General features: G+C 37.3%; 1 protein-coding gene across 1 annotated transcript; it reads left to right on the forward strand.

Annotated features, from left to right (window-relative positions):
• Positions 1-1,516: 1,516 nt before the first annotated feature.
• Positions 1,517-19,459, forward strand: LOC106059621 (hyaluronoglucuronidase-like). The gene is made up of 11 exons (XM_013217287.2): positions 1,517-1,652; positions 3,174-3,391; positions 5,892-6,055; positions 7,174-7,347; positions 8,017-8,179; positions 10,437-10,487; positions 11,147-11,347; positions 13,376-13,490; positions 14,403-14,512; positions 18,286-18,423; positions 18,913-19,459. Exons 2-11 carry the CDS (start codon positions 3,192-3,194, stop codon positions 19,211-19,213), a joined length of 1,617 nt encoding a protein of 538 aa, XP_013072741.2. The 5' UTR covers positions 1,517-1,652; positions 3,174-3,191; the 3' UTR covers positions 19,214-19,459.
• Positions 19,460-23,008: the final 3,549 nt, after the last annotated feature.

Consider the following 23,008-nt stretch of genomic DNA (forward strand, 5'->3'; position numbering starts at 1 on the left):
GCATCTATGATTTATTAAGGCAATAGCTTATCTGCTGAGAGCTTAGGGGTGCAGATGTATTTATCAAGTATAGGCCTACGTTAGAATCACATTAAGAACCGGATCGGACGTGAACAGCATTCCGTACACTATCACTAGTAGGCACTAGATTGGACTAAGTCTAGTAATCCTCATCATATAAATCTAGTAATTTTAAGATTAAGATTATTTATAGTTTATGATCTAGATATAGAGTTTTAGGCTATAGAGTTTTATATGATGATATAGAGTTGATCTGGTCAAAGCTCTGGATCTCAATCTTCAATCATTTCTTGACAATTTCGACGCGATATTTTCGTATCAATTGAAACATAACAATTAATAACTTCCGACTATTACATCGTAGTCCAAACCTCTGCAGGATGGTAAGGAATGGGGTAGGGTTCGAACAGGAGAAGCTAAAGAGGACAGCACGGAGCGCATTCCACACAACCAGACAGCCATCATTCAGGGATATTCTTTGTATTCTAACTATATCTCTAAAGTAGACAAAAAATAACTTCATTTTTATTAGGAAATAATTTAAATCCAAAACAAAAAATGCTTTTTGTGTCAAGTCTTTATGCTATTACTATCGGAGGAGGACTCGCTGTGTATTATATGCTTTAAAAGGAGTTGTTGTTTTTTTTTGTTACATTCTGTCTGATAAACGCTGGCCCATGGGCGGACATTGGGGGTCACCTTAGAGTTTGTTTAAAACACAAACTCCTTTTGTAATCTTGTTTAAACATAGGTAATAATATCGATTTTACTTGATTAACAGACACAATGGATTATAACTGCAATTTGTTTTTGTCCTTGAAGAAAACAATAAAACATATTTTCTCCTCCTTTTGTCATCCCCATAAGAGGGTAAGGAGCGCACCAAGGTTTGAGAAACGATGACCTTAAAACTTGAACAACATAAACAAAGAGAAACTTACACTATGAGAGAGAGAGAGAAAGAGAGGTTGTAGATGATATGAATATAATGCACACTGACATATTGTGATAAACATAGCGCATTTATCACGGTGGTCAAAAAAAAAAGTTCCCCTTTTCAGACCTTGTGGTCTATAGGGCAGATGATGTAAAGTTCATCTGTTTCTGTGGCCTACGGTTTACGAGGGTGTGATGTGGCCAGCAAAACGACTAACCGCCTTTACTTTTCACCAACTAACGTCATTTACCCATTAGAGTTGGTTGGACTCAGGGCGAAAGATCCCGTAATTAAAAATCCCAGTCTTCACCAGGATTTGAACCGGGGACCCTCGGTTCGGAAGCCAAGCGCTGGAATGAGCATGTAATTGTTCGCTTCAGAATCCATCCGTGCTCTGTTTACATCAGAAACTATTATTATTGCTTTTGTACAGCGCATGTTTCCTATTCATGACAGTCTTAGTCAGATTTATGCTAATGAGCCATACATCACAATAAAAATAAATCTACGCGTCTCTAACTACATGTTTCTATGCGCACGAAGCAATAATATTTTCAAAAAGTGTACTCGTTCACTACGGCAGTGATTAAAACCGTAAATAATCCCAAAAGTCAAAATATTTCATAACTCTGCAATATGTGTAGTCTTGCAAGACATGAATCGTAGACTTAACAACATGCTATATAAATAAAAGGTAATTAGTTACACTTTTAACTAGGCCAAACTCTGATACCTTAAGCTAAAATAAGTAGGTATCTAGTTTTTGTCAAAGAATTAAAAGTAAAAGTAGAATTGTAATCTAGATTTAGACTCTTAGACTAATCTTAGTCTAGGCTCAACCTGGCTAAATTTAATGTTAGTGAAACAGACATTGAAATATAGAGACTGGTTGACAGACATTGGTTTCATTAGTTGAAAGACGAATTTTTATCGTCTAGAATCTAGAATGTATAAAGAATAGACATCTACGAGAAGCACTACAAACGGATGTAGTGTATTTAAGACAATGCTTTATATTAGCTTTAGACTTTAAAGTGTATAAGATGTTTTTTTTTTAAATCACATCGCTCAGAGTGTTGCTTTTAAAGAGAATATTATAAAATCTTAAAACAATTTACTGGCATTCATGTGGCCCTTTCGGTTGCTCTACCGGACCAAGGCGAAAGCAAAACTTAATTTCACTTGATAGAATGTATCACACATTGGCCTCTGACATGAAAACTAACACACTTCCAGTCATACGTACAGACAATCCAACTGGCATATACACGTAAAAATGGATTATACACACATATACACATTCATTTGTAACCTCTCTACCGTTTTGTTTTTATTTGAAATGTGTAATACATGTAGATCTAGATCTATCATCTAATTATAACATTTTAGGCCTACTACATTTTATCATTAGCTACAGACCTTACATTAGCTACAGACCTTACATTAGCTACAGACCTTACATTAGCTACAGACCTTTACAGACCTTACATTAGCTACAGACCTTACATTTGCTACAGACCTTCATACAGATATTCCGTGTTCAGGGGAAAAAAAAGAAATATCCATTTAGTTTTATGAATGAAATTGTATTTGTTTTATTTTGATATTAAATATATGAGGTCGACAGGATGTAATTGTTTTCTTTAGCTTCTATTTTAAAGGAACGTCTATAATGTATTATATAATATTATAATGTATAACTATTAGGTTACGATTTAAAACAAAACAGGAATGTCGTTTGTATAATAAAACATTAAAAGTTGAATTGAAAGAAAATTACACACCTAAGTCAATGACTGCTTAACAAAATTATCTTCTATAAAATATTAGTAGGCCTATGTCGGTTTTAGGAATACGTATTGGAACGAAACTACGGGGAAAAAAATATCATTTCGGGAAAATAAATCGCTACAGTTGCGATCTTAAAAGATCTTAGTTGTTCTTGGCTCACGGTCAGTAATAACAAGTTAATACAAGTTAAAGTTTCGTATTTTGTTCGTCCACCCATGAGTCAGTGAGTCAGCCAATGAGTGAGCTATGGTTTGGGCTTATATATTTATAGAATTAATCAAAAATATTTTATTTTGCGACATTTTTGCTAACAAAAGCAAACCCAATTCATAATGTTGACCTTTCAATATGAGTAATGTAAGAGTATAAGGCTCTATTTCATATAGTAATGAATCGCTGATTGATTTCTGTTTTAATGTTGCAGTTAACCGCTGACAGAAAGATGCTCGTCTTTGATCGCTGCTTTATTCGAGCATGGCTTTGGCTGGTCTTAGCTCTGTCTGCAATGCCTCCTGTGAATACTTTAACGTCTGACTATCAAATCAAAGTGCGCACTTATGAAAGTAATTTCACCATACCAAAGACATTTATCGCTCATACTTTTACGTTTGAAGCCTTGAAGTGGAACAAGTTTCGAACTCAGTAAATCATTTTTATTTCTTTTTGTTTATTATTGATTTAAAGTTTGGTTGATGCAGGACCTCCCACACACACAGGGGGGGAAAAAATGCACACTATACAACTTTTAAAACAAAAACAAATTTTCATAAAAATGTATTCGTACTATATAATTATGACACATTTATAAGCAAAATAACCACTCCTTATAGAATTACGGAAGATCTAGATCCAAAATGTTAAAAAATTGTGATATAGTAGGCCTGTCACTGGCGGATCCAGGGGGGGGGGGGCGGTAGGGGCGATCGCCCCCCCCCCCCCACTCGGCCGACCCCCCCCCCCCGAAGCGGGGGGGCGGACGAATTATAGTATAGAATTCACACAATTTGTATGCGAATTTATTACTTATGTTAATAATATATACTAATTATTTATATTTCAACCTATTTTTAGATTATTTCGACCCCTCCTTCTAGTATTTTGGCCGATTTGGTAGGGTCGGAAGGGGGCGATGGCATCAATCCGCCCCCCCCCCCCACCACCATAAACTTTCGAGTGGGGGGGCGGTCCTATTTATTTATAGAAATCACAGTTTGCTAACAGAATCAATTAAATATCTCTATGATTAAAACTTGTTATTGGTATTTTAACCGGTCTTTATATAATTTCGTTCACCTGTTGGCCGATTGGAAGGGGAAGAGAAAATACCTCCACCGCCCTTCCCATCTTTGAGGGGGGGGGGCGGTTCTACTGTTATAGAGAAATCATAGTATGTGAACAAAATTAGTCGAATATCTATATAATATAAACAGGTGGAAGTGCGATACATGCAATCCCCTTCCCCCCATCGGACAAATCAATACTTTTTCTTTTTGTATTATAGTAAGAAATTACAAAATTAAAAAAATCTGTCACTAATATAATTTATATATGCTATAAAGTAAATTCTTATATCGAGTCGCCCAACCCCTATTCTTTAATGCAAAATGCAATCAATAGCAGAAATTATAAAAAGGAGCGAGAATTAATAGTTTTCATTTTACCGCCCTTGCCCTTTCCAGACAGAGTTTGTGTAATTTGACATGAATTTATCATAACTATTTTAAGAAAGACTTTGCTTTGGAAAAGTTATAATTCAAACGAAATTTTTCAATATAACAGTCACGGTTGAGATGAGTTCAAAAGCCAGATAATCTTTTCTTAGTCGACTTTTTCCAACCTTTACTCTATCTCATATTTTTCTAGTTAAATAAATTTAGGACTATAACTCACAATGTATGCTAGAATTTTATTGAATATTATTAATCGAATTTTTTTTTCGGCGGCGATCCTCAAAACCTTAATCTAAATATGTGGGGTATCTAATCTTTTCAAAGAACAAATCGGTTTTATTTGCAATGTATTAAGGGACTATAAATTCATATTAGAATATTTTTCTCATTATTCAAAAGGCACTTTATAATAGAATGAATAATGAGCTGTAGGGCACGAGAATGCGTTATTGCAGTGAAGAATGCCAGAAAACGCTTTTAGCGTTGAGGCTTCGCCCCGAACCTCACTGATAAATAATAAGCTGTAGATGTCAGGAGAATGCGTTTCTCCAGTGAGAAATGCAAGAAAACGCCCACTGATAAATAATGAGCTGTAGATGTCAGAAGAATGCGTTTCTCCAGTGAAAAATGCAAGAAAACGCTTTTAGCGTCGGGGCTTCGCCCCGAACCCCACTGATAAATAATGAGCTGTAGATGTCAGAAGAATGCGTTTCTCTAGTGAAAAATGCAAGAAAACGCTTTTGGCGTCGCGGCTTCGCCCCGAACACCACTAATAAGTAATGAGCTGTAGATGTCAGGAGTAGGCGTTTCAGCCGTGAAAAATGCAAGAAAACGCTTTTGGCGTCGGGGCTTCACCCCGAACACCATTAATAAGTAATGAGCTGTAGATGTCAGGAGAAGGCGTTTCAGCCATGAAAAATGCAAGAAAACGCTTTTGGCGTCGGGGCTTCGCCCCGAACCCAACTAATTAATAATACGCTGTAGATGTCAGAAGAATGCGTTTCTGCAGAGAAAAATGCAAGAAAACGCTTTTGGGCGTCGGGGCTTCGCCCCGAACCCCACTGAGGAAGCTTACAGCGCTCTCCCAGACCCCCATGCTTGCAAGAGAAAGACTGTTTTTTTTTTCTTTTTTTTTTCGCCGAAGATTGAGAAACAGTCTTATTTTATTCTCATATATCGAATATATATATATATATATATATATATATATATATATATATATATATATATATATATATATATATGCTGTACGCACGTTTATGGATAGGGTTAGGGTTTACTGGGCGTTAGGGTTAGGGTTTGGAAAAAAAATCGCCCCCCCACTCCAAAGTTCTGGATCCGCCAGTGAGGCCTGTCGTATATATATATATATATATATATATATATATATATATATATATATATATATATATATATAATTCTTTGATGATGTTTGATTTCAAAAATACAAATTAATTTTCAATTTTTTGTAGATCTGAACAATTGCACCGCATGGCCGCTGCTTTGTCGCCTTCAACAGTGCGACTTTATTTTTCCCCAGTGGAGACGGCTAAACCTCATTCTAAAGCAAAGATTTTTAAACACGATGGGAAAAAAAGGAACAAGTTCAGGTCTTTGGAAAACTGGAACCTTGCTTGTAAGATTTCTCTTTGTTAAGAATGCGCATAATATCCCAATTTTTTAACTGGAATATTACATGTAAGTGTCATTTATCTCTATATATAATTCTCTTCATGGCCCAAGAGAAGAAGTAAGAAGAAGTAAAGGAAAGATCACTCTCTTATTTCTGCGGATAGTCACCCCACGAAAAAACAAGAGGGGGGGGGGGGGGAGAACAAGTATTCACTGGTCACTACGGATGGCTGCCTGGTTGTGCCGTTTGCCCGCTGGACTGTCGTTTGGATTTATCAAATCCTGCCCGCTTCCATCCCCCTTCGTCCTTCAACTCTGAAGGAACATCCGAAACATGTCAAACATTTTACAAACAAACATTTTACAAACACTAAGTAGCAGAGCCGGACTTAATCATTTTGGGGCCCTATGCGAAACGGATTTCGCAGGGCCAAGTTTGGGTAGGGAAGCGGATAATAAGTGAAATTTAAGAGTTTGTATTAGAAAATAAATTCGTCCATGCATTTTATTCATTCTTTACTGCGTACAGAATTACTTTAAGTGCCTTGCGTGTAGCAAAGTCATACAGTATATCATAATAATTCTGTTTCCTACACAGATCACGCTCAATAGCAAGAATTACCAAATGTTTCAATCTATCTTTGAGAATTGTAGATCTAAGGTAATTCTTCATTAGTTTGAGGCGCGAGAAGCCTCTTTCACCAGATTCCACAATTACGGCTAATGCAAAATGCCGTTTTGTCGTGCGTAGGATTGGCGTTTTCCATATTGAATGACACTCCAAAATGACAATTTTTGTCTATATATTTCCGTATATTTTAAGGACTTTTTTAGTATATTTTGCACTTTTGGGAGATTTCCAGGAGCTCCTGGTAAATTGACAGGAGGGCGCGGGAAATCTGTTTTTAGGTTATAAAATGGTTTAATTTAATATTTTATACACCTTGAATTAGTGCGGGTCCTATGAAAGTGCAGTGCCCACTGTGGTCGCATAGGTTGCAATGGTCTAAGGCCGGCCCTGCAAAATAGCGGCGTATGCTACGCCGCCGGTCGACTAGTTAAGTTTTATTTTCACTCGGTCACAGGGGGGACAATTAATTTTCAATGTTCCTTTATTGCCAGTTAATCAGTTTGAACCAGTGTACACGTTTTTCAAGGCCGTCGGCTGGGATGTTATGGTGGACTTTACGAACTTCAAAAGGAAAAGCGGACTTTGGAATACCATAGAGGCCAAAAAGTTTCTAGATCAGGCTTCTGCCAGTAATTTAAGCATTCGCTATTTTCAGATTGGAAGCGGTAAGTGTAAAGTAATATTGGCGTAGACTTGCGCACAGCTCCTCCGCAGTGAAGTCTACTACATTTGCTATGCAGTTACACGGCCAAAAATATTCCGTCACATTTTTTTTTCTAGTTATTAAGTAGTGAAATAAGGATTATATTGTTTTACTCTGCTGTCATATGACATAATATATTATATCGAATCAACATCGCCAGCAAACTACATTAAATATTTTATCAATATCGGAAAATTATTTTATAGACCTTAAAAGAAAGTAAAGTTCCCCTTTCAGACCTTGTGGCAGATGATGTAAAGGTCATCTGTTTCTTCGGCCTACGGTTGACGAGGGTGTCATGTGGCCAGCAAAACAAACAATCGACTTTACTTTTATGTCTGGTACCCATTATAGCTGTTTGGACAACCTGGAACCCCCGGGTTCGGAAGCCAAGTGCTTTACCGCTCGGCCAGCACGCCTGATTGATCTAAGCTTTAATGAAAATTCGCCACTATTATCCAGGGAGTAAAAAAAATAATAGATTCTTTTATATGAGCCGAGATAGAATATCCACGATGACAATTATCTCGGAATAGAAAAAGAAAACAGATGCGCGATTTAATGGCCCTTGTGTTAATTTTTTTTAATCATCTTTAGAATTCATAATTAACATGTGCTTGCGCATTATCAGAGACAAATGCGTATCCTAAACGCTTTAACATCACTGCCAGCGTTCTACTGAAAGATTTAAAGTTATTGAAAATCCTCTTGGCGGGCTATCCCTTGTATGACAATGCCAAGCTGGTTGGTCCAGACGTAACATGCCCAAGCCAATCACTTCATTACTTGAAAAGGTAATTCACGTTTGAAAAAAAAAGTTTAATATATGTCATGAATGTATTTTCTGTTTACTTTATCCGATCTATTGTATTATAGTTGGGACTTGATTTGTTTGACTTCCAGTTGAGCATAGGGCCGCAACAATGCTTAGCCATCGGACTCTGCGCAATCCAACTTATTGGGTCCATGTCTTCCATCTTAGACGGAGTCTGGGCAATCCAGCTTATTGGGTTCATGTCTTCCATCTTAGACGGAGTCTGGGCAATCCAACTTATTGGGTCCATGTCTTCCATCTTAGACGGAGTCCGGGCAATCCAGCTTATTGGGTCCATGTCTTCCATCTTAGACGGACTCTGGGCAATTCAACTTATTGGGTATATGTCTTCCATCTTAAACGGAGTCTGGGCAATCCAGCTTATTGGGTCCATGTCTTCCATCTTAGACGGAATCTGGGCAATCCAACTTATTGGGTCCATGTCTTCCATCTTAGACGGAGTCTGGGCAATCCAGCTTATTGGGTTCATGTCTTCCATCTTAGACGGAGTCCGGGCAATCCAGCTTATTGGGTCCATGTCTTCCATCTTAGTCGGACTCTGGGCAATCTAGCTTATTGGGTTCATGTCTTCCATCTTAGACCCACTCTGGGCAATCCAACTTATTGGGTCCATGTCTTCCATCTTAAACGGAGTCTGGGCAATCCAGCTTATTGGGTCCATGTCTTCCATCTTAGACGGAATCTGGGCAATCTAGCTTATTGGGTCCATGTCTTCCATCTTAGACGGAGTCTGGGCAATCCAGCTTATTTGGGTCCATGTCTTCCATCTTAGACGGAGTCTGGGCAATCTAGCTTATTGGGTTCATGTATTCCATCTTAGACGGAGTCTGGGCAATCTAGCTTATTGGGTCTATGTCTTCCATCTTAGACGGAGTCTGGGCAATCCAGCTTATTGGGTTCATGTCTTCCATCTTAGCTTCTTGTTCTACTGATCTCCTCCATGTTTGCTTTAGTCTCCCAACCCTTCTCTTCCACTGTGGGTCTAGAGTTTATCTTACAATTTTGTAAAAGCTGTTCCTCTTATTGTGCATCCAATCCAGCCCAATTTTCGTCGTTGGATTTCTTGTTCACTTGTTTCCCATAGACTCAGTGGCGTAGCTAGTGTGGGGTAGGGAGGGGGAGAATTGGAAAATCCCCCGGGCCCACATTTGAGAGGGTGGGTGGTCCAAATGAGGATTTTTTACATTGAATATTAAATATTACGCATGGTAAATGAAGGGGATCCCAAAGAGGTCAAGCCCTCCCCCCGGGCCCTCAAATGATGGCTAATTCCTAGCTAGGCCCCTGCATAGATTGTATTTTGAGATTTCGTTTAGCCATCTGACACCGATTATATGACGCAAGCATTTGTTAGTGAGTGCCAGGAATTCGTCTGTTTTTTTTTTTTTGGTTATTACTTAACTAATCTCTGTATCATAGTTGGAGAAATTACATTATAGATATTGGTATCAATATTGGTATAAATTACGTTATAAATGGTTGGTATACACGGCAGTTGTTTTATGAATGTATGTCGCTGTTTATTTGTCCATCTGTATGTAATACAAAATAATGCTGCAGACAAAGTTGTAACATTTCTACAACCCTAACCCATAAATGGCCCTAAAGGCTGTATGCGTATCGTGTAACTTAAGTTTGCGCGTTGTTACCAATGAAGAAGATGTCCATAATCAACAGACAGAGTTGCATTTATCTTTGAATTCTTTGATGGCGCAGATAAACGATCAGTTGATCAAAATGATAGAAATTAGGCTTTGGAATTGATATCGTTTTTATGTGCATATTTTTTGGTTTAAGTCTTCAGTTAATCTTTCCAGCCTATTGAGAAGCAAAATTTTTCACTTGACTCATGTATAGTAATCAACCTTCATAGTCAAGGAATTAGCGATCTTTGCTTGATTCACTTGAGTCATTTTAAAAGATTCAATTGATATTCTGTTTTCTACATCCTTTAAAACTGCCTTGATACATTCTTTCCGTCTATCTCTTGCCTCACAATATAGCTACTTGTATCATCTAACGATCTATCCGTAAGCTTATCTGGCTTCCCTTGTTTAAATGTATCTTTTTGAAAGGAATCATCAGTAGGCCTATTTATATTTTTAAAACAAGTAATTGAACAAGATTGTAATTGAAATTTTCTGATCTTTGATATCTTGATTTCTTGTCAAAGCAAGGTAGCTTTCTATAATCTGATTTGAATATATTGTCAACAGATTTCTAACTCCTGATGCGAACGTACTCTTGAGTGCTTTATCCTTTCACTGGTAAGTGAACTAGCTGACCATTACTGAGGTGTAAGTGAACTAGCCCACCATTACTGAGGTGTAAGTGAACTAACCCACCATTACTGAGGTGTCAAGTTGAAATACACGGTGGAATTATTAGCCGTGTGGTCAGTTCGTTAGATAATCTGTAGTTCTATGTTTAAACCCGCGGTTGACTTGACAGTGTTTTTTTTCCCTATAGCTCTGAAGGAGATTACGAGGATACAATATTGTTGTTTGCGGTCGTTGACTTGTAGCACCAAACTGCTAGTAGGAAACTAAACCGCTGTAGGGAAAGAACCGCACATATACTGCAATATAATATCAATACTGAAAGATGTATCTACCTTTTTAACAAAATTAATTAACCATTAATTAATTGACTAGTTGGTTAATTTTTTTGATTGATTCATGCATCATCTTCGACAATGTATAATTGTGTAAAGGTTCAACTTGATCTGAGAATGGGAAGTGGGAGAAATAACGTGTACACGATTTGTACCAGAGAGACAGAGTGATTTGATATAAGCTTTGTAAATAGGATTACATTGTAATACATTCATCTGCTCTAGAGATCGCTGGGTTTGAAAGGAATACTTCACTTCACTAATTTAACATAATAAAGATGCAACATGTTTTTAACCTTTGAAAACCATCAGCAATAGTGTACATGGCAACAGCATAAGAGTAAAAGACTTCCTGAACATCACCGTCTTGGACAGAATGGAAAGAGAAATGAACCAAATGCGGTGGAGCATGGCCTCACTGAACACTGAACTGCCTCTGTGGTTGACAGAGACGGCAACCTTCGATGATTGCGACGACAGCTACGATTCGCTTGGATTTATAACTACGTTACTGTGAGTAGCTATTTAACAGTTCCACAGCGTTTGATATTTAGCTAAGCTAATGAACGTGTAGCTGCGTGACGTCATCCGCTTGGTTATATGAGGGGGGAGGGGGAGGCTCGAATTCAAATCCAGATAGAGATTTCACCTTCACCTTTCCCTTAGACCAAGACCTGCCAACCGTCTTTCTCCATTCCTCTCTGTCTTTTGCCTTGGACATAATTTTTTTTTTTACTGACAGGACTGTTGTCTTGCTCTGTCTTCATCATCTTCTTCTTCCTGGTACTGCTCCCTGAAGGAAGGTCAAGCCCCGATCACCTTGTGATGTCGCCATAGAGTTTGAGTTTACGTTCTTTGACAGTGGTTGGCAGGTCATTGAGGGGTCCAATTGCTGTATTAATCCAGTTTCTAAGCTCTTCATTCGTGATGCGGTCTTTGTAAGGTACAATTAGGGTCATTCTGTAGCATCTTAGTTCCATTGCTAGGATCCTCTTCTCGAGATCTGCAGTCAGCGTCCAAGATTCACATGCATATAGGCTTAAGAGTGTGGTAGTGATCAGGGATATTTCCTCTCCACAATTTTCCCGAAATGCGATTTGACAGGCGTTTAGAAGGTTAACATAGACGCTTTTTGAGGGGCTGTGTGTGTCTACTGTGACTTGAGATGTTGATGGTTCATTGTATATTTAGCCGCGAGTTTTAATTAATGTATATGATATCGAAGCAGGACGTTTTGGCGCCGCCGTTTTGGCGCCGCCGTTTTGGCCCCGCCGTTTTGGCGCGAAGGTCGTTTTGTCGCGAGCCGTTTTGGCGACGGGACGTTTTGGCGCGAAATACATTATGTACGTTTATTGTATTATTTCTTTTAAAAGAATTATTCATATCTATGCATTGCATGAGTGTTTGTGTTAAGACATATTTTTCACGTACTAAATGTAAATGTGTGTTTGTTTTTCACATCATTTTCTATAATAAACATTTTGGCTTGTGTATGTGTGTTTATTAAGAGGCACACTTTTATTTTCAAAAACGTTTTTTAAGATATTACTTTAAAATAAAAAAAAATGAAACGATGATAGACTAAAAATTGATGCAATTATTTGTTTACATTAACATTGGTTTATTTAATAACTGTATGGTATCTCCAACTATACATACCAAACACTTGCTAATATAAGTAAAAATATAATACATGTACCATGTTTCTCAAAATACTTCAAGTTAATTATACATAGACACCATGGTTATTTGCCTAAGTCGCTGGATCGCTGGAATTCAAGGGTTCATTAAAAAAAAAAAAGCTACGTGCTTATTAAATTATCGTCAAATGATATCTCGCGCCAAAACGTCCCGTCGCCAAAACGGCTCGCGCCAAAACGTCCCGTCGCCAAAACGGCGGGGCCAAAACGGCGTCGCCAAAACGGCGGCGCCAAAACGTCACGTACCGATATGATATTACAGCAACAGCATTCTCAACAAAAATAGAAGAATAAGATGCCTCCTTAAATAAAACAACGATTTATTGAATTTAATTCCAACAAAGAAAGGGCACAGTCTATTGTCGATAGATATATACTAAGCTATTTCCGTTCGTTCTAAGTTTTCAATGTACCGTCACGTCACTAAGTAAATCCCCGATAAATCCCACCTTCTTCGCGTCTTACTATTGAGTCATTACACGCTCCACAACTGTAGATCTTTGAACCAAATATGTTTTCATCTATTTAAACCATTTCAATTTTATGACACATGGAATGGCAGTTTTTATAGCGTTCCTGAGTTGGGTTGTAGCTCCTAACAACTAATTCAACATACCATGCTAGACGTTTTGATTAATTTTAAATTAAGTTGAATGACTTCTTTTACATACACACACATACAGCTCGTTCTAGACGGTGGACACACTCCAAATAGGAGAATGTCTGGTAAACCAAATACAAACACACACACAGACACTCCATAACAGACGGGGATAGATTAACTAGTTCTCGCTTACAAATTCAATTCAATTGTGTCTCTAAACACTATTTTACTCTACAGATGGCTGGATAAACTCGGACTAGCTGCCCACCACGCTATTGACCGTGTTTATAGACATACATTTTGGGGCGGGGACTGCGGATTATTGGACGAAAGAACTTACGACCTAACTCCAGTAAGTGTTTTAATGTTATGACAAATGGGAAGATAACCCATTCAAGTCACGCCCTAGATAAACATTACAAACTCACATTGACAGGCACCACACAAAATCTGTCGACCGTAGTTCTCCATTCCTCTCTGTCTTTCGCTTTGACTAGAATATCTTTCAATGTCTATTCTTTGATGTTGTCTTCCCAACGCCTTCTCTGTCTGTCCATTGTTTCTCCCCTGGTATTGAAAGTCTTTGCAAGCTCCGAGGACCTCGTGAAATGGCCATACTGTAAACGTTTGCGTTTTCTGATTGTAATCAGCAAGTCATAAGCATAAATAGTGTCTAATAAAATTACTGATAACATACGCGCGTGCCTGATGTATATTTTATTTCTTCGTTTTTGCCGATTATAAATTTTGTTTTATTATGGTGGTGTATTTATATTTTACTATATCTTAAGTAATAACCTAAAATGAATAAAAATAAAGATATTAAATAAAATAAAGATTGACACTATTTTGTCATGGGTACTATTTTGTCATTGCTATTTCTTTTCGGCACCATTTTCTCGTTAGCTTTTAGTCGGGTCACGCTTTAGAGGTGTTATTGTGTTTTAATTTCTTTAAAAAAAAACAAAAACATATTTACTAATTTTACAAGGTTTTCGTCCTTAGATTTAAAGTGTAGCAGACACAATATTATCGAATGACACAGTTCTCTGTGTGTATGTGTGTGTGTGTGTGTGTGTGTGTGTGCGTACGTTCGTGCTTGTGTTTTTTATATTTCAATGTCAATAGATTAGTAACCATCTTTTGTCAACTTCTGTCCTGGAACTATGTTTAATGATTGATAGGCAAATACTTTGGAACTGTGTCATAAAAAAAATGTAATTTGTTTTTATTGCTAAGATGTTTGATTTCTTCCAACCTACAGGAGTACTATGTCACATACCTATACAAAAGCCTGATCGAAGGGCCGGCGTTTGAGGTGGAAAGAGTGAGTCCGCACGTCCGCATGTACGCTGCCTGCGCGAGAAAAAATGAGTACGTTTCTTGTATCATCACTACTCCTTGGGAATGTATCATGTGCTTATGTTTCTTGTATCATCACTACTCCTTGGGAATGTATCATGTGCTTATGTTTCTTGTATCATCACTACTCCTTGGGAATGTATCATGTGCTTATGTTTCTAGTAACATCACTACTCCTTGGGAATGTATCATGTGCTTATGTTTCTTGTATCATCACTACTCCTTGGGAATGTATCATGTGCTTATGTTTCTTGTAACATCACTACTCCTTGGGAATGTATCATGTGTTTATGTTTCTTGTAACATCACTACTCCTTGGGAATGTATCATGTGCTTATGTTTCTAGTAACATCACTACTCCTTGGGAATGTATCATGTGTTTATGTTTCTTGTATCATCACTACTCCTTGGGAATGTATCATGTGCTTATGTTTCTAGTAACATCACTACTCCTTGGGAATGTATCATGTGCTTATGTTTCTAGTAACATCACTACTCCTTGGGAATGTAACATGTGCTTATGTTTCTTGTATCATCACTACTCCTTGGGAATGTATCATGTGCTTATGTTTCTTGTAACATCACTACTCCTTGGGAATGTATCATGTGTTTATGTTTCTTGTAACATCACTACTCCTTGGGAATGTATCATGTGCTTATGTTTCTAGTAACATCACTACTCCTTGGGAATGTATCATGTGTTTATGTTTCTTGTATCATCACTACTCCTTGGGAATGTATCATGTGCTTATGTTTCTAGTAACATCACTACTCCTTGGGAATGTATCATGTGCTTATGTTTCTAGTAACATCACTACTCCTTGGGAATGTAACATGTGCTTATGTTTCTTGTATCATCACTACTCCTTGGGAATGTATCATGTGCTTATGTTTCTTGTATCATCACTACTCCTTAGGAATGTAACATGTGCTTATGTTTCTTGTAACATCACTACTCCTTGGGAATGTATCATGTGCTTATGTTTCTTGTATCATCACTACTCCTTGGGAATGTATCATGTGCTTATGTTTCTTGTATCATCACTACTCCTTGGGAATGTAACATGTGCTTATGTTTCTTGTATCATCACTACTCCTTGGGAATGTATCATGTGCTTATGTTTCTAGTAACATCACTACTCCTTGGGAATGTATCATGTGCTTATGTTTCTTGTAACATCACTACTCCTTGGGAATGTATCATGTGCTTATGTTTCTTGTATCATCACTACTCCTTGGGAATGTATCATGTGCTTATGTTTCTAGTAACATCACTACTCCTTGGGAATGTATCATGTGCTTATGTTTCTAGTAACATCACTACTCCTTGGGAATGTATCATGTGCTTATGTTTCTAGTAACATCACTACTCCTTGGGAATGTATCATGTGCTTATGTTTCTAGTAACATCACTACTCCTTGGGAATGTATCATGTGCTTATGTTTCTTGTATCATCACTACTCCTTGGGAATGTATCATGTGCTTATGTTTCTAGTAACATCACTACTCCTTGGGAATGTATCATGTGCTTATGTTTCTTGTAACATCACTACTCCTTGGGAATGTATCATGTGCTTATGTTTCTAGTAACATCACTACTCCTTGGGAATGTATCATGTGCTTATGTTTCTTGTATCATCACTACTCCTTGGGAATGTATCATGTGCTTATGTTTCTTGTAACATCACTACTCCTTGGGAATGTATCATGTGCTTATGTTTCTTGTATCATCACTACTCCTTGGGAATGTATCATGTGCTTATGTTTCTAGTAACATCACTACTCCTTGGGAATGTATCATGTGCTTATGTTTCTAGTAACATCACTACTCCTTGGGAATGTATCATGTGCTTATGTTTCTTGTAACATCACTACTCCTTGGGAATGTATCATGTGCTTATGTTTCTAGTAACATCACTACTCCTTGGGAATGTATCATGTGCTTATGTTTCTTGTATCATCACTACTCCTTGGGAATGTATCATGTGCTTATGTTTCTTGTATCATCACTACTCCTTGGGAATGTATCATGTGCTTATGTTTCTTGTATCATCACTACTCCTTGGGAATGTAACATGTGCTTATGTTTCTTGTATCATCACTACTCCTTGGGAATGTATCATGTGCTTATGTTTCTAGTAACATCACTACTCCTTGGGAATGTATCATGTGCTTATGTTTCTTGTAACATCACTACTCATTGGGAATGTATCATGTGCTTATGTTTCTTGTAACATCACTACTCATTGGGAATGTATCATGTGCTTATGTTTCTTGTAACATCACTACTCATTGGGAATGTATCATGTGCTTATGTTTCTTGTATCATCACTACTCCTTGGGAATGTATCATGTGCTTATGTTTCTTGTATCATCACTACTCCTTGGGAATGTAACATGTGCTTATGTTTCTTGTATCATCACTACTCCTTGGGAATGTATCATGTGCTTATGTTTCTAGTAACATCACTACTCCTTGGGAATGTATCATGTGCTTATGTTTCTTGTATCATCACTACTCCTTGGGAATGTATCATGTGCTTATGTTTCTTGTATCATCACTACTCCTTGGGAATGTATCATGTGCTTATGTTTCTTGTATCATCACTACTCCTTGGGAATGTATCATGTGCTTATGTTTCTAGTAACATCACTACTCCTTGGGAATGTATCATGTGTTTATGTTTCTTTTATCATCACTACTCCTTGGGAATGTATCATGTGTTTATGTTTCTTGTATCATCACTACTCAATGGGAATGTATCATGTGTTTATGTTTTTTGTAACATCACTACTCAATGGGAATGTAACATGTGCTTATGTTTCTTGTATCATCACTACTCATAGGGAAGCCGTCACTTCTATAATTGGAAATGTCTAACTTGTTTCTTTGCGCTTCTTGTACCATCATTTCTCATTGGGAATGTATCATAGATCTAAACTTAATTTGAATGATGCATACAAATTGAACATACATGAAAAGCAGCACCAGGGGCCAAGTTTTTAATCATTCGTTTCAGCACCTTTCTTCACATTGATATTTACGCCCACAGCTTAATTGTTCCTACTCACTGAAGCTTCTATATAGTATATGTAGTGTATCTATATTGTCCACTTGTCACAATGAGAGACACACAGTTAGATAGAGCCACTGTTTATCTATTACATGCCCAACGGCTGACTGTCCCCTCTGTTAGTGAACACGGGTGTGGCGAGGTGGGAGGGAGGCGGGTCTAGTTGGGGCATGCGACTATTTGGTGATTTGCATACCGGCGATTGACTCTGGACCAGAAGAATGTTTTTGTTTGGACATTCTAATGGTTAACAAATGGATTGTTTTTTAAATTGATTCTGGTTGTGTCAGGTACAAGAAATAATTGTGCAAAGTTTCAACCTGATTTGAGATTGGGTGTGGGAGAAACAACGTGGTCAAGATTTTTACCAGACAGACAGACAAACAGACAGAGTGAGTAAGCTTTGTAAAAAAAGCTTACTATTTATGAATTTGTCTTCATGTATGAAAATGTCCTCTGTTTTGTAAATGTTATTTAAGATAAACAAGAGAGAAGCAACTCATTAACCATCTATCGCGCTATAGTGCAAATTTGCTAAAGTAAAAAAAAAAAGTCTTAGTTCTATCTTAGTTCTACCTTGCACTCATTATAGATCGCTTAATGTAATGCACATGTTTGTTAACCTGTTTATTGGACCCCTTCATCTGCTGCTAGTCGACATTTTACTTGTGTATTTGCTCTGGCACTACATCGTTGATGTAACATTTCAGATATCCAGATGGTGCCTTGGTTGTCTATGCGCTAAACATCAAATACACTAGCCTGACACTAAAGTTTGACCAGTTCAATGGATCCTCGATTGACGCCTACATCTTTACATCGGCTAACCCAAAGAATTTGTTTTCCAGGTAAGGTTATTAGTCAATCTTTGAAACGTTTAAGCATTTTGATACAGCAGCCCACAGAGGCGACTCAGTAGTGGTGTAGGGCAGAAAGGATTATATCTAAACTAAGGTGACCAGACGTACCGCTTTTGGCCTGACAGTCCCGCTTTGGACCGTTTGTCACGCTTTTCGTAAAATGTCGGGAAGGGACGGCCAATGTCCAGATTTTATACAAAAGTCCAATTGAAAATTACGATCTGCATTCAGATGTTTGGTTTTATCCACGTGTGCGACAGAAAACTGTGATCGACATTTCTAGCATCCCACTTTAATGCGATTGTTGATTTGTCTGTAGAACTGTAGAGCCCCAAGAATTCTACACGCATACATTCTTCCGTGACACAATCTAGTGCTAACTGTTATTGTTAAACATTGTATAACTAAGTTTGTTAATGTGATGAATACTGTTCTTTGTAGTATAACCCAATATTTCATTGGTTCTCTTATTTACAGAAAAATGAAACTGAATGATGGTCCCATTGTACTAAAGAGCGACTACGTCCCTGACCTGCAGCCTGTCAAGACGTCTGGCAATGTCTCCTTGGAGCCTTACAGTTTCGCATTCTTCGTGATCGCCGAGGCCAACGTGACAATGTGCAAGATGTACGATGAGAAACAAGGGACCCTAAAACTGATGAAACTGGAGGATATTCTGAATGAGGCGAGGACACAGCGCTTGTGGACGAGAGAATATTTGACTGTGTCATGCCTTGCTTTAGTTTGTCTCATGGGCAGAGGCATTGTGTTGCCTTAAATAAAGAGCTTCAACAAAAAGCAATTGTATGCTTTTGAAAACAAGACCAGCCTAGTGTGTGTGGCTAGATGAAATAAAGAATATTTTTAGACTTGTAGTGGTCTTAGTGCTGGAGATAAATGGTGAGATTTGAAAGAACGATATTTTAGACTAATCATGAAAACTTTTTATTTAAAGCTTTTACATTGAGAAAGATGTACAAGAGATAAATATTTGTATTGACTAATAAAAATGTCATTTCATTACTATGTGATGTTTTCACCAATTATAATAAATAAAATAAACACATGTTTTAGAAGTGTACGTTCTAAACAGCATGTTCAATTTGTCAGTAAACAAGAGAAATAATCAAAGTACTTTTTTTAAAAAGACAATACCTCCTTTATACCTTTATAGAGCTAATTTTATTTTTTTCTTAACAATTTATGTATGTTAGATACCTCGTGTGGTTAATAAGCTAGTAATTCTTTTCTCGGCGATATACATCAACTATTAAATTTATAAGAAAATCGTTAGAGTTGTTTCTCAGATGGGTTTCCAGGTTCCACTTACCCAGAAGATTTCACTCTTTATGACGAAGTGACTTGAATTATAGGTATTGTAAAAAAAAGGGAGACAATAGTATGAAACATGTCTTCAAACAGACTCGTACTCATTTTTTTTTTACAATAACTCAATTTCATTTGTAGCTTTGTGAAAAAAACAAAAAACAACAACAACAAAAAAACTAAAACCTGAGAAGGTGGACATGGATCTCGAAAAAGACTAACGAATTTCCTAGAAATTTGACAGTTCCTGTATATCATTGGAAACTCGTTAGCGGGACATGGAAAACCTATATGCCAGTATTTTAAATCTAACATTCCGTTATTATTTTCCAAAGTAAAAAATGAAATCATATACGAGCAATTCTTTATGTAAAGGCCTATGTTACCTGCAAAGGAACCAGTTCGAAGGATAAACAATTCTAAAGAGTCTATTGATCTAAGAAACTTAAGAAAACCATAATGATTACTTTTACAGCTTTTTTCATGAAATACTTTGTAAGCCTATGTTTTTAACGTTCACTTTGGTCTTGTTTTTAGTTTCTGTCCTCCCTGGGGATGTTTTTAGTTTCTGTCCTCCCTGGGGATGTTTTTAGTTTCTGTCCTCCCTGTGGATGTTTTTAGTTTCTGTCCTCCCTGTGGATGTTTTTAGTTTCTGTCCTCCCTGGAGATGTTTTTAGTTTCTGTCCTCCCTGGGGATGTTTTTAGTTTCTGTCCTCCCTGGGGATGTTTTTAGTTTCTGTCCTCCCTGGGGATGTTTTTAGTTTCTGTCCTCCCTGGAGATGTTTTTAGTTTCTGTCCTCCCTGGGGATGTTTTTAGTTTCTGTCCTCCCTGGGGATGTTTTTAGTTTCTGTCCTCCCTGTGGATGTTTTTAGTATCTGTCCTCCCTGTGGATGTTTTTAGTTTCTGTCCTCCCTGTGGATGTTTTTAGTTTCTGTCCTCCCTGTGGATGTTTTTAGTTTCTGTCCTCCCTGGAGATGTTTTTAGTTTCTGTCCTCCCTGGAGATGTTTTTAGTTTCTGTCCTCCCTGGGGATGTTTTTAGTTCCTGTCCTCCCTGGAGATGTTTTTAGTTTCTGTCCTCCCTGTGGATGTTTTTAGTTCCTGTCCTCCCTGGAGATGTTTTTAGTTTCTGTCCTCCCTGGAGATGTTTTTAGTTTCTGTCCTCCCTGGGGATGTTTTTAGTTTCTGTCCTCCCTGGGGATGTTTTTAGTTTCTGTCCTCCCTGGGGATGTTTTTCGTTTCTGTCCTCCCTAGGGATGTTTTTAGTTCCTGTCCTCCCTGGGGATGTTTTTAGTTTCTGTCCTCCCTGGGGATGTTTTTAGTTCCTGTCCTCCCTGTGGATGTTTTTAGTTCATGTCCTCCCTGGGGATGTTTTTAGTTCCTGTCCTCCCTGGGGATGTTTTTAGTTCATGTCCTCCCTGGGGATGTTTTTAGTTCCTGTCCTCCCTGGGGATGTTTTTAGTTCCTGTCCTCCCTGGGGATGTTTTTAGTTCCTGTCCTCCCTGGGGATGTTTTTAGTTCCTGTCCTCCCTGGGGATGTTTTTAGTTTCTGTCCTCCCTGGGGATGTTTTATCTCCTTCAGTGTCCCTCTATGAGCTTGAACGTGCCTGAAAAGTCTCAGTGGGTCTCACGGCGTTTTATTTCTCAACATAAGATTATTTATAATGGATTATGGCAGATGATCTCTACGGCTATTAAGCATCTTAGAAGCATCTTCCATTATCCATTATAAATAATCTAGAGATGGGGATCCTAGCAATGGGATTGAGATGCTACAGAAGGATCCTAGGTATCACATTCAAAAACTGCATAAAAAAGAATAGATTAGAGACAGGGTTACTACAGCTATTGGACCCCACGTTTGCCTGCTAATTATTGTAAAAAGAAAAAAAGGGTAACTAAAACTCTATGGCCATATTACAAGGTCTTCGGAACTTGCAAAGACCTTTCTTCAGGGAACAGTACCAGAAAAAAAGAAGAAGAGACATTCAGAGAAAACGAAAGGAAAACTACATCAAAGACGGGCCTGCCATTGAAAGAGGTTCTATCCAAGGCAAAAGACAGAGAGGAATGGAGAAAGGCGGTCAACAGATTAAAGGGCAGATGAAGGTGAAGATACTTTATAAGTAGAAAAGACCAAGGAAATGTTGGGAAACCCAATAAAAGCGAGTACAAAAAGAGTTTTTAAAAATAAACTTTCATTATATAAGTTTAGACAGCTGATTAGAACATTATTATATTCATTTTGTATTTGTATTTAATAAGAAACTAACACAAATATTTCAAACAAGAGCAACATTAAATAGTTTATGAATTGCTTCTTTTCTCTGTTGCTGTTGTGTGTAGACAGCTTAACCGGCTCTGTGTTTTGGTTTGTTTTTATTTTCTCATTTTAGTCTAGTTTGAAGAAACTAAAGAATTTTATATTTACTAATTTATTACTATTTTAAAATACAATTAGTTGATTTAAAGAATTATGTCTAGGCATTTCTCACTTTGCCGGTAACATATATATTTATATTTATATACATATACTTTTTTTTTCAAAAACGGCTCTCACGTTGAAATTCTGAAATATACGAAAAAGTCATGAAAATATCCTGAAATTATTAAAATCTTCTGAAAACTGATGCAAATCTTCTTAAAAACAGACAATTTGTCATTTCGGGGGTGTCATTAAATATGAACAACGCCAATTAAAAAAAAAAACGCAATTTTCAGCTTTCATTTAGTAAAAATATAATAATAAGGCGAATGTTAACAAAAAAAAAAAAAGAAATTCACATAATTATTTTACTTTTATAGTCCCTGGCATACAAATATAGATCTAAATCTATCTTTAAAAAGACAAAAGCGATATTTTGCTAGTCGATAGTAAATCTAAAAGGCAGATCTAAATGTTTATCGGCTCTTTGTTGGAAAACTACTATCGAATGTAGATGGCTCGTAAAGTTAATTTGAAAGTGATTTTTTTCTTAGTAAAGATGGATAAAATGCAAAGACGAATTTATTTTCTATTACAAAATCTTAATTTTCACTTATTATCCTTATCACAACCCAGAATGGGCCCCGCGCAATCCGTTTCGCATAGGGCCCCACAATCTGTAGGATCGGCCCTGGACCTAATTAAACATTTGCGCACACCCTTACTGTAGGCTCCATTAGCCTTGTCACCAAAATAAAAGCTACCTACACAATTTAAACACTGTATAAAACACTCAAAACACAATAACTAATCATATATTTGA

Source organism: Biomphalaria glabrata, chromosome 13 (assembly GCF_947242115.1).
Source record: "Biomphalaria glabrata chromosome 13, xgBioGlab47.1, whole genome shotgun sequence".
NCBI lineage: Eukaryota > Metazoa > Mollusca > Gastropoda > Planorbidae > Biomphalaria > Biomphalaria glabrata.

Excerpts from the sequence above, each read along its gene's own strand:
- LOC106059621 (XM_013217287.2), top strand. The coding sequence starts at position 3,192 with ATGCTCGTCTTTGATCGCTGCTTTATTCGAGCATGGCTTTGGCTGGTC. Across the intron at positions 10,488-11,146 it reads AGTGCTTTATCCTTTCACTG|CAATAGTGTACATGGCAACA; the intron begins GTAAGTGAACTA and ends GAAAACCATCAG. Across the intron at positions 18,424-18,912 it reads CCAAAGAATTTGTTTTCCAG|AAAAATGAAACTGAATGATG; the intron begins GTAAGGTTATTA and ends TCTTATTTACAG.